The 13,210-nt window shown below is 38.5% G+C and overlaps 1 protein-coding gene across 11 annotated transcripts in view; it reads left to right on the top strand.

Annotated features, from left to right (window-relative positions):
* The window catches only part of LOC126268005 (F-actin-monooxygenase Mical), a 505,795-nt gene that overhangs the window by 355,357 nt on the left and 137,228 nt on the right, over positions 1–13,210 (top strand). For all 11 annotated transcript variants that reach the window (XM_049973389.1, XM_049973388.1, XM_049973387.1 and 8 more), the window contains 2 exons: positions 5,404–5,609; positions 9,387–9,628. In XM_049973389.1, coding sequence (XP_049829346.1) covers positions 5,404–5,609; positions 9,387–9,628 — 448 coding nt within the window. The remainder of the gene's footprint in view (positions 1–5,403; positions 5,610–9,386; positions 9,629–13,210) is intronic.

Below are 13,210 nucleotides of genomic sequence, written 5' to 3' on the forward strand. Positions count from 1 at the left end.
TGCATATTCCATACAGACTAAACTTACAAATGATAAAAGTGAACACTCGATTTTTTTAGTAAAGGAGGAGGAAAAATATGTTCCACCTCACCATAATGGTTTTACATGGTGTACATTTGCATGTCAAGATGAACAAAAATTATAAAGACATTGAGACCAGAGTTTAGGCTTTTGGCAGAAAAAAGATTTTTTTTTTTCAACTAATTTTGAGCAAACAGAATGGTACAGATTTGCTAGGAAGAGATTGCACATAAATTAGTCTGAAGTTGTCTTGCGTTTCAGGTTACACATCATTATAAAATATATCCAGCATTTCAGCTGCTCTTACTGAGAGCCTACATCAGGTATGTTGTTGCCATTTAATGGCAGTTGTGTACTGCACATTAATTTTGTATTTCATTCCCTTTTCATTTAGGTTACATCCTCTGTTTCCTTGTTTGATTATTAGTTCCAACGTAATTTCAGGAATGGAAGTATTTGAGAGTTCATAAGTACTGTGCTGCTGCTGTTTCAGTGTGTTACTTGTCGCCAGTTTTTCTATGTGAAGGTGGATAGAACCAGTATCTTAACATTTTATGTGAAAAACGAAATATCCTTATGCAAATTAAAATGTGATATACAACCTACATTTTTTAAACGGAACCACGTTAGTTTTGTTAGCACATCTGAACATATGAACAAATACGTAATCAGTGCCGTTTGTTGCATTGTAAAATATTAATTACATCCGGAGATATTGTAACCTAAAGTTGACACTTGAAACCTCCGACGTTCAGTTGCGTGTTGTAACAAACACTGGCCACGGTTGGTGAGCAGCATCTGCAGGGACATGTTTACGATGAAGACCATTTTTACGAGTGTGGCTGTAGTGCACTGTTGTGGTTTGGTCTAGCTGTTGCAGTGTCCACATGTAGCGCTTGCTGCTATTGTTATTCTGCATTCGTCTCCGCACGCAGACCAACTGTAGTACACTGTGTTACCAGACGTCTGTGACAGTGTAGTGTTGTAGGAACTGTGACCTTGGTGTATTCGAACTCGCCATGAACCCACACATGAGTACACGGGACATTGTGAGAGCTGTTGGACTGAGTCAAAGTAGTGTCATGCGCATACTGCATCGTCACCACTTTCACCCGTTTCATGTGACGCTACAATCAGCAATTACATGGTGATAACTTTAATCATCGAGTGCAATTCTGTCAATGGGCATTAACAGAGAATGCATTGCAGTTCTACCTGTTTACTGATGAAGCGGGTTTCACAAACCATGGGGCAGTGAATCTACTGAACATGCATTACTGGTCCGTGGACAATCCTCACTGGCTCAGACAGGTAGAGCGACAGCGACCGTGGACTGTAAGTGTATGGTGCGGAATCATTGGCGACCACCTCATTGGCCCTCACTTCATTGCAGGGGTCCAAACAGCTGCAACATACATCACATTTCTACAGAATGATCTGCCAGTGCTGCTCAAAAATGTCCCACTGGAAGCGCCTCGACGTATGTGATATCAGCATGATGGTGCACCTGCACATTCCGCAATTGACACTAGGCTGACCCTTGACAGGATGTTCGACTGGCGTTTCATAGGACGTGGAGGACGCATAAATTGGCCTTCCCGTTCTCCTGATCTTACACCTCTGGACTTCTTTCGGTGGGGTTCGTTAAAGGAGAATGTGTACCGTGATGTGCCTACAACCCCAGAGGATATGAAACAACGTATTGTGGCAGCCTGCGGCGACGTTACACCAGATGTACTGTGGCGTGTACGACATTCATTACGCCAGAGATTGCAATTGTGTGCAGCAAATGATGGCCACCACATTGACCATCTATTGGCCTGACATGTCGGCACACACACTATTCCACTCCGTAATTGTAAACGGAAACCACATGTGTACGTGTACCTCCCCCCCTCATGGTAATGTACATGTGCGTCAGTGAAAAAGACCAATAAAAAGGTCTTAGCATGTGGACGTAATGTGCTGTTCCAGTCTCTTCTGTACCTAAGGTCCATCACCGTTCCCTTTGGATACCTACGTAATTCGGTGCTCTCCGATACACACGATCGAACAGCGGAGGAGTGGTATTCAAGCGTCAACTTTAGGTTACAATATCTCTCGATGTAATTAACATTTTACAATGCAACAAATGGCACTGATTACGTGTTTGTTTATACGTTCAGATGTGCTAACAAAACTAACGGAGTTCCATTTAAAAAAACGTAGTTTTGTGTTAAAAAACATACTTCCATGCATTTTTAATGGTTTGTATTAATCAATTACACTAGCCCCTCTCCTCACGTTCGGTCTGTGGGATCAATTCATTGGTATTTGATATGGTTTACGAAATATATCCAGTGGTAATGTTAGGTGACTCACCCTGTATACTATGCACGCTGGCATGAAGAATGATAGTGAGCCACACATGCTGTAATTAATTAAATTTGTTCGTGATCCTAATGTAAGGGGTATACAGAATGTTTCAGAATGCTATAATTTAGTTGCTGGTCAATCTTCTGGGTTGTATGGTCATGTTCCATGAAACTTTTTCATTCCTAACATTTCATTCAGAACTGTGGTGGGCATCTTGAGAGGTGCGTGTGGTTCTGTTTCAGCTGTTGATGAAATTTTAAGACCAAAGAACTTTCATGGAGCCCAACCACACAACTGGGAAAATTTACCAGGAGATGAGACATCTACCCATGAAAGCCTTTATTGCACAATGCTTTAACTCTCCAACTGTAATTGGATTTTGCAGTTTTGTGTATAAATTGGTTTGTTTAGTTAGTTATCCACTCCTGGATTATGTGATAGGTAAGCCTGTGTCGGTGTACAGCATTCCAATAGAACTGCATCAAATCACTCTTCAATACTTTATTTGCTATAATGCGTTTTGAAGAGAATTTCTTCAGATTGAAGTTTCAGTTAATTTGAATGCAGTTCACTATGTTGCTTTTGTTTGATGTTACATACAATATGAACGTCACTGTAAATTACCTACCAGGAAGATTACTGACAAAGTGAAATTTCAGACAACAGCAGCAACACACACACAAACTCCAAAACTGCTAGCTTTCAAAACCAAAGGTTCTCTCACCTGGCAAAAGAGATGAAAGACACGAAAGAAACTAAAACAACTAGAGATTTATATAAGAATAAGTAGGGATTAAAAAGGAAAAGGGTGACTAAGTGGTATTTTCTCCAACTAAAACTTCCCTTACACTATAATTTGTTTCAGTAAATGTTTCTGTACTTAAATTAACTAATTAATGGAAAATCTCATATAAAGATGTGAAACAATTACTAACAAAGAGATAGAGGGGCTGGCCAGTACTTACCTCAGCTCAGTACAGCCGATAGATACACAAAAAACAACCGAAAATTTAAGCTCCTAGCTTTCGGAATAAATGTTCCTTCATCAGGGAGGAGAGAGGGGAAAGAAAGGGAAGAAGGGAAAGTGGATTTAGTTACTCACAACCCAGGTTATGAAGCAACAGGGAAAGGAAAACAGGGAAGGTAGCAAGGATGGAGGCATGGTTGTCAGCCCCCTGATGAAGGAACATTTATTCCGAAAGCTAGGAGCTTAAATTTTCAGTTGTTTTTTGTGTTTCTATCGTCTGTACTTAAATTCTTAAACACTAGTTATGGCATCTTCTGGAAGATCCATCTGCAACTTTGTTGCTTTTCTCATACAGTTAGTTCATTAGTTGAAAAGTTTTGTGTGTTACTTCAGATAAACACTGCAAACTCTCTCATTTTTATGATTCTAGAAATTATATTCCAGTTCTCATTTCCTTTAATAAATTGTATAATTGTGGCAGAAGAAAAGGTAAAAAAATGTTAATTTATGAAATTGTGACCTGACTGTGACAAAGCAGTTAATGAAACTGAGTGGATCCAACTAGCACAGGTGCAGGGTCATTAAATGTTTGTTGACAATGTTGTGTTGGACTGTAAAACCAGTATCCTGGAAAAGTTATGCTGAGTTTAACAGAATAAGTATAGAGCTGACAATAATTTTCTGAAGCAGTTTAATTTAATAATTATATAGACTTCAGGAACTGATACTACTGTCATTGAAATTAAGTCTTTATGAAGCATAGTAGAAATAAATTTAGAATAATCAGTATGCCAGAAAGATAATGTCATTCTATAGAATTAAGGGATCATAAATATTTCATACAAACTGAACTTACCAAGGAAAATTGAAATTTCAGGTATAATGGGTGCTGGATCGGTAATAAACAATCTGTGCATACAATTTTCACATTGACATTTTCCATTTTGTGATAAACCACTGGTAGCTATTATCTTGTTGATTACTGTTAAATGTGACCATTGCAAATAGTATTCTAAGATGTCCTGCTCCTTGTGTGTGCAGTAGTAATTACATGAATATTTACAAAAATTATTTCTTATCTTCTCGCCATCATATTAGGCATCTGTTTATTAATACTAAAGACTTTTGGCACCAGGTTTTGCAATGCGTTATTTCTGTCACAAATTGGATTCATTAATAAATTAAACTGTCCAGGTAAAAATGAATGGATTATGATAACATGCAGTATCTTCTCACTTTCTTAATTAATATGGAGCATTTGAAGCATAATTTTTTTCAAAGGTAAATTGAAATTGTTTCATTGTGAGAATTGTTTCTGCTTTATAAATGATCATTTTCCTGAAACTGAATAATGTGCCAACTGGAGGATAGAGAAAGAAAAAACTTTTTCATGACTGCTATTGAGCTGAAATATTTCTGCATTTTTTTTATACATTAAGTGTAAATTAATGGCATGTACCTGAAATGTTTAATTCTTGTAAAAGTAGATTTTTTGTGAAACTAACTAATTCCACATCATCATGAAGTGTCTTGAAGAGTAACTAACAAGCTAACTATGTGTGTTGTAATAGGTAAGAAGAAATAGTCAAACATTTTCTTTCTCTGTAAAACAAGCAAGCTGAAGTAGTAATGTTAGTTACAAGGGAAATAAACTGGAAGGCCTCCCTTTGTAACAGAATATGAACATTGTGTCATTCACTGACTTGTGTTGCCTTAATAATATTCTGCAGCATACTTACATTATAAATATGGTTAATCAGTACCTAAGCCCCAATGACCTTAGAGGGTTTTGATGTAATGAGTAGAGCATACCAGAAAGAATTGAACATTCAAAGAGTGGGATAATAAAATGTGCAATGTTTTCCAAAACTATGAAATAATAGTGTAATTCAGAAGCAAACAAACTTTCATCCTAGCTCTGGGTGCTCTGTTCATTGCTCATCATACCTGCAAAGGAGGAGTGAGTGACAGAGTGATTTGTGTTTCTGAATAAATCATGAATTTTTCACTCTATGCCTTCACCGTGGTTTTGCTTCACAACACAAACCTTTTTCCCTTAGGCACCAGAAGCAACACCAGAGAAGAGTAAACTGCACAATATTGATGCAGTCGATCAAAGGACAACCCCTGAACGAATAGAATTTGAAAATCTTGTGACTTCTGATGTTGAAGAATTACCAGGGGAAATGGATGAAGATGAATGGACTGATCGTAATTTTGGAACATCAGCTGCAGAAGGCTCTAGTGATTCTGTTTCCGATTTAAGGTACTACTGATCTTGTTGAAACTTAATTCTGTGTCCTATTTATAATTACTGTTAGCTTGAACTAGACAGGGAAAGAGAGAATTTTTTGCTAATAGCCTTAAGCTCTTCATTGTATTTCCAGCATGTACTAACAAGAAAGAGAGGGAGGTGGGAATGGGGGTACCCAACGCTGTGCATAAGTAAAAATGACTGTTGATTTAGCGATTAAGATGTACAGTTCAGAGTAATACTGATAAAGAGCATTTGGAAATTGATAGATCAGAGATGAGGAAGAAACATGAGATTAATAGCAAGTTGCAAATGGAAATACTAAGTATGGATAAACAGAGAGATGATGGAGGGGGGAGGGGCGGGGGGGGGGGGGGGGGGGGAGATGGCAAGAAAAATCATTTATGTACAAACAGCCAGGCATATGGTAGAAGGATAGAGATGATCAGAGCAGGCAGCACTGAACTTCATTCAGAGATACATACATATTTATTTCTTAAATTTTGTAGTTAATGGAGCAGTTGACAAAATTGACTGAAGTTTCTTACAGATTATCTTTGGATCTAGTAAGAAGACTGCTATGATAGTCTGTCAGATTACACCGTCATTGTCGTCGTCATTGTTGTCATCATCATCATTTACTGGAAAATAATTTGTGACTGGCATACATTTCAATCTGGCAGCATGAATGTTATAGAACAACCGTTTCATGTGTTGTTAGATATTAGTGATGCAGGTATAATTGAAATAATGATGGAGTAATTGCTGCCTGCAACTGAAATTTATCATGTGCGTGTACATTACTTTCTGTTTCAAAGGATGAATTTATGTTGTTACAGATTTAAATTTTCGAAAAACAATGGACAATGTGCACTTTGACCTAGGAGCATTTCTTCCCTTTCTTTATTTTCATTTCTTCTTCTTTTTTCATGGGAAGTTTAATGATGTGCTTTGTTTCTTTTTCATTGTCCTCGCGTATCAGTTCCTTTCTTCATCCCTCTTCTTCCTCAACCCCACATGTGTGTAGATTTTGTTTGAGACTGACTTTCAAGTTTATAACTTGCAATGAAATAATCTTAAAAATTCTTATAGCTCATCTTTAAGAATTTCATAATTGTATTGTTGATCATGTGCATATATTACATACCTTATCATTTCCTACTTTCTCATGCTGTATGTACTTTCAGTATATTTATTAATATTTTTAGGTCTGGAAAATTTCTCCCACATAATTAAATTTGTTTTGACTGGCACTACACTTGTTCTGATGTGATTCAATCTTCTCCAAATCTTCCACTTTGATTTATTGCCTCTGGGCATCTCTTGTGAGACAGGGTAGTGCTTTGAGGGCTCATTTAGTTTGGTACTGAGCAGTCTCCTACAGGATTTAAGTCTGCTAGGTCAGCATGAAGCACCATGTAGGAGATGGCACTCATAAAACGTTTGTTTAAATATTTCTGTATGCTCATGTGCAATTCTTCTTAATTCAGGATCCGAGAAACCAGCCATTTTATATTACTTCCCAATTGGTGTGGGTTTCATGCATCCTGTTTCTAGCCTGCATATGTCCGTTAGGTTTGTATATATTTTTTTAGCTTGTACAAGCTATCTGGCCCAAACAGGGCATACATATTTTGCCATAGGAAAACAAAGCACTTGGATAGTTGTTCTTAACATGGGTGGTCTGGCTCCCCATTTACTATTAATTAGTTTCCTCAAGATGATGATCCTTGCAGCATCTTTTTGCCAGGTCTTCTGGCAGTGATACTTGTATGTCGGTAATCTGTCCAGCAAGCCATCCAGGTATGTTTGTTTGTGTCTGTGTTCCAGGTTGATGCCTTTCCAGGTGATGTTCAGCTTTTTCTGTGCCCATTTTGGGTGAAAGTGCTAACTTGTAACTTTGAGGAGTTTGGATACTCAGACGTGATATTAAATGAGCTTTCCAGTTTCCTTTCTACTTTCACAAAGCTATTTTTTTTGTGTGCATATAGAAACATCATTGACATACAAATAATGGGTACCATGGTCTGGCATTGGTTGAGCATTTGTGTGTAGGTTAGGTAAAAGCGGGACCATAATACTCCCCGAGTGAGACAGTTCTTTTGTTGACTCGATCAACTTTTCCTACCCTCCAGTGTTGTATAAAACGGTCTTTTTCATAATAGAAATACAATAATAATAATAAAGGTTCAATAAATTTTGTGAGCTGGTGGTTCTTAAATGTGTTGTAGAGTGTTTTCCATAGCATACTATGGTTGACAGTGTCATTTGAACTAACAGAGATCTTTCCTCTGTGTGTTCTGTAAGGGACAGGATTTGACAAGCACATGGTTTTCCGGGTTTGAATCCATCCTGTTTGGGAATGACCTTTCAGTCTGTAATATTTGCTGTGCAGTATAAATCATTCATTCATATAGATTATACGGATGGCATAGTAGCACTGTTGGATGGTAATTCTTCACTTGGCCTGCTTCTTTACCAGGCATCAACAGTGCTATGATCTTTAATTACCTCCACATCTTGCGTGTTTTTTGACAGTGGTTAAAGAGTTGCAGAATCCCTTGTTTGGCACTAGGACCAAGGTATTCAATCTGTTCCACACATATAGCATTGACAGTGAATAATGTTTTGAACATGTTTGGATCTTGGCTCTGGTTTCTGATAATTTTTGTTTTCTGACAGTTCTTGGATTTTCTATTTAGTAAGAGTTGATGGACCATTTGACTGGGTGTTACTGTAGAGAGATGCTTGACTATCCTAGGGTCACAGTTAACTTTCAGACCACATTGCTGCTGTGGGTCATATTGATTCTTTCCAGAGTTTCAACCTATTTTGGTTGTCTTCACTCACAAATTATTTCAATTAGTGTTTCTTTGCAAAGGACAACCTCTTCATCAAAGGGTCCTGTTCAGAAAGTGCTTTGTATTTCCTCAGGATGTTCTTTGATTCATTTGAAAAGCCTAATATTAAATGCTTTGTATATTCTAGAAGTCATTTGAAGTGTCTCTAAGATGGTTTTGTAATTTTCTGGGACTGGGAAATTTTTTTATTTCTGCATTCAGTTTCTTAGTACATGCTGTCCGTTCACTTTCTTTAAGGTAAAACCTTCTGTGGAATGATATTTTTGTTGCTCTCAAAACAGCTTGGAATTCTGATAAGCTAATGTATTGTAGGAAGAAGCACGTGTACAATTTTTAAGCATCAATCTTTCAAATTTGTGTTTACAAAACAATTACTGGGGACAGATTCATGGCTCCAGATCTAATTGTTGAAAGAGTATGGTAGCCTGGTATCATGAAGAAGGGGTAAATTATTTATTTCTGCCCACTGCTCTCGTATATGTCCATTTTCTTCTGTATCTCTGAAGCTCCACAATGTGCTATGGCAATTGAAGTCTTCTAAAATGAACAGGGTTTTTCTGGTTATTGAAGTTTGGTGGTACGATCGGCAGAGCTTATCTGTGGCAGGCTTGTACACTGATGTTACAGTCAAGATGCCACATTTAACATTCAGTCGTTGGTAGTTTCGTTGATCAATGTTGTAGCTATCTCAGGTTTTGTGAAGACAGCACTGCCATATTTAGGATGTGGGTTTTTATAGCTAATTCCATTTCCTGTATTTCTGGTCTTAAGTTATGACGGAATTTGTTGTTTATTTTTGGTGATACAATCTACGTTTAGACTTAACAATAATCAGAGTTGGCTCCAATAAGTGCTTTTTCTTTTCCAGTTTCTGGTTTTTTAATGCTGCTAAGTTTTTATATGACTGATTCAAGTGTGATTATTCTAGTGATTCTGGTGATGAAGACAATGAGGTCTTTGAGGAAGCTGTTGATCAGCCATTTACAGCTGATGAGACACGTAAATTAGCTGAAGACTGGACACGACGGTACTCAAGAAATACTCCTGCAGAAGTTCAAAATGGCAGTATTTCCAAACAGGTAGCACAGGGCAATGGAGAAGATGAAAGCACAAGTTTGAATGATGGAGATACTGATGGAGATTTGAGTGGAAAGGAATCTGAAAGTGATGGTATGTTTATCATTACATAAAAATTAAAATCTTTGTCAATGCAGACAAGTTTGCTTTAAGAAGAAACAGTACACTTTTCCATAGAACAAATGCATGCAGTTATATGTTTGTAGTGAGGGGAAAAAATATAAAACCTTAACTTGTAGAGTGGTAGGAGACTTTCATCCTCTAAATAGTATAAAATTCAACTTATTAATTTAAGAAATATGTTTTGCAGTTACCAGTTAGTGAAATTATTCTCTTCTTGCAGACTTGCTTCAACTCCTTTTCTTGCTGATATAAATGTGTGTAGTCTTTTTATTCAGTTGAATTTTCCATTATTTTAATATGTATTGTAAAAACAATTAAAATAATCATCGAACATGAAAATAAGCAGTATTTGCATTCTGATTTAGTTCACTGTACTGTATATCAGAGTAAACATCTTTCTTATGAGAGATTGTTATTGATTTACTTTTATGTTCCATACTTAACTTACAGTAGGAACTCCAGGGTGGAATAATGATATGGAAAGGATAGATTGCTACTCACCATATAGATCAGGCACTGAGTCACAGGCAGGGTGCAATGAAAAAGACTGCTAAAATATTAAAGCTTCTGCAATAGGAAACACACACACATTCCCACAAGCACAATTCACATAAATGTGGTCATTCTCTCAGGGGTCATGGGAGCAAAGGATATGCTGTAGGGAGAGTTCCTACCTACACAATTCAGAAAATCTGGTGTTGGAAGGAAGAATCTAGATGGCACCAGTTGTGGAGCATTCATAAAAGTGAAGCACATCATGTCGGTTGGCATGTTCAGCAACTGGGTGGCACAGCTGTCCATTGGCCAGAGCTTGTTGTAGACAAACAGCTTATTAAATGCCTTGCCCAAGTAGAAAGTGGCACAGCAGTTCCACCTTAGTCGGTAGACTACATAGCTGTTTTCACAAATGGCACTGTCTTCGATACAGTAGAAGATGACTGTGACAGTTCTGAAGTATGTGGTAGTAGCTGCATGTATGGGACAAGTCTTGCATCTGGGTCTGTTGCAGGGATACAAGACACAGGCAATGGTTTTTGGGAAAAGGGGTGGAGTAGGATCAGGCATCAGGCAAGGGTATTGGGCATGTTTGGTGTGTGCTGAAATACCACTGTGGGCGGGGGGGGGGGGGGGGGGGGGGAGGAGGATATTCATTTCAGAGCATGATGACAGCTAGTCAAAACACTGACAGAGAATTTGATCAAGTCGCTGCAGGCGTGGGTAGTACAGAGTTATGAGAGGAGTAATCTCTAGTGGCAGGACAGTGGGCATGTGAGTGGTGGTAGATTGCTGGAGAGAGAAGGCATAAAACATTTTTTCTGGAGAAGTTTGGGTGGGGGGGTGGGGTGGAGGGAGACCCTTGGCATATTTGGAGGAGGACTGCTTGTCACCAAACATGCAACTTCCACTGGTGGCTGTATGAAGGACTCCTTGGTAGGGACTGGGTGGCGTTTATTGAAGTGTAGGTATTTTTGGTGGTTGGTAGGTTTGATGTGGATGGAGATACTGATGTAGCCATCCTTAAGGTGGATATCAACATTGAGGAGGGGAGCTTGTTGCTTTGAGGAAGCCAAGGTGAACCAGATGGAGGAGGTGGTGTTGAGGTTCTGGAGGGATGTGGATAGGATATCCTCAACCTTGGTCCTGATCATGAAGATGTCATCAATGAATGTGAACCAGGTGAAGGTTTGGGAATTCTGGCTGGTTATCTATGTCTACATAGATCATCCACAAGCCACCATGTGGGGCATGGTAGAGGGTACTCTGACCAATACTAGTCATTTCCTTTCCTGTCCCACTCACAAATAGAGCGAAGAAAAAATGACTGTGTATGCATCTGGATTAGCCCTAATTTCTCGTATCTTATCTTCATGGTCCTTATGTGCAATTAATGTTGGCAGCAATAGAATTGTGCAGCACTTAGCTTCAAATGCTAGTTCTCTAAATTTTCTCAGTAGTGTTTCTCAAAAAGAATGTCACTTTCCTTACAGAGACTCCATTTGAGTTCCCATACAATCTGTGTAACACTTACCTGTGTTTCAAACCTACCAGTAACAGCCTGCCTTTGAAATTGCATCAATGTCTTCCTCCAATCCCACCTGGTATGGATCCCAAACACTTGATCAGTACTCAAGAATAGGTCACACCAGTGTCCTATTTGCAGTCTCCTTTACAAGTGACCCACTCTTTCCTAAAATTTTCTCAATAAGCCGAAGTCAACAATTCGCCTTCACTGTCACAGTTCTCATATGTTCATTCCACTTCACTGTCACAGTTCTCATATGTTCATTCCACTTCATATCGCTTTGAAATGTTAGGCCCAGATATTTAAATGACTTGGCTGTGTCAAGCAGGACACTAGTAATACTGTATCTGAAAATTACAGGTTTGTTCTTCCTACTCATCCACATTAACTTACATTTTTCCACATTTTGAGCTAGCTGCCATTCATAGCACCAATGAGAAATTGTGTCTTTGTTGTCTTTCTATTTTCCTACAGTCATTCAACTTTTGACACCTTGTCATACACCACAGCATCATCAGCAGTCAACCACAGATTGCTGCTCACCCTGTCTGTCAAATCATTTGTTTATATGAAGGACTCCTGTAGATAGGTAGTGGGTTGAGAGTCAGTCAGGTGTTGGGAAACATAGTGTTCAATAGTGGCAAGGCCATGGGCATTGGAGATGTTAGTGTAGAGGGAGGTGGAATTGATAGTGATGCGGAGGGTGCTAGGTGATAAAGAGACAGGGACTCACATCCATGTGAGTTGGTGGAGGAAACCTCCTTTATATGAGAGAATGGGTTATTTATTCCACTTCTGTTTGGTGAATTAGTAATGTATCCTTTCCATAGTGTTAACAAATACTAGTCAGCACCTAAAATTGATTCATTAACATACACAAACAAAATTTCCTGTAGATTTTTATGTGAAGTTTGAAAAGATATATCAAGCAGATCTAATCTCATTATACATTGGTGTGCAAAACTAAAGTACAAAAATATCTTTTGCATAATGTGTTACTGCCAGGCATATGAAACTTGGACCATACATAGAAAGTACTGCTGTAGTATGGTACAGAAGGTAACATAAATAAATAAATAAGCACTGAGGTAAAAAAAAATGATACTTTTATTCAAAGAAAGTACTTAGAATGAAGTCACTGTGGTTCATGATGGTCCCCTGGACATTACAAAAGATGGGATGTGTTACTTAGACATGGGTGTGTTTACTGTAGATGGTAATGCGTGCTCTGAAATATGCTTCAATGCTCTCCACATGGTTGGTAAAGAGTTCTTGTGATAGGGCATTCCATTCCTCTACCAGTGAGGTTGACAACTGCTGGATGGTCATTGGTGCATGTGGATGTGCTGCAACAAATATCCCCAGTGCATCCCATACATGCTCGGTGGGATTTAAGTTGGGGGAACGGCAGGCCAGTCCGTTCACCAAATGTCCTTTCGTTCCAAGAGCTGCTCCACCTGCACTGTTTGATGTGGTCTCACATTGTCAATCATAAAAATGAAGTCAAGGCTGGCTGCACCCCTGAAAAG

The sequence above is a fragment of the Schistocerca gregaria genome, chromosome 4 (genome assembly GCF_023897955.1).
Source record: "Schistocerca gregaria isolate iqSchGreg1 chromosome 4, iqSchGreg1.2, whole genome shotgun sequence".
Taxonomy (NCBI): Eukaryota; Metazoa; Arthropoda; class Insecta; order Orthoptera; family Acrididae; genus Schistocerca; species Schistocerca gregaria.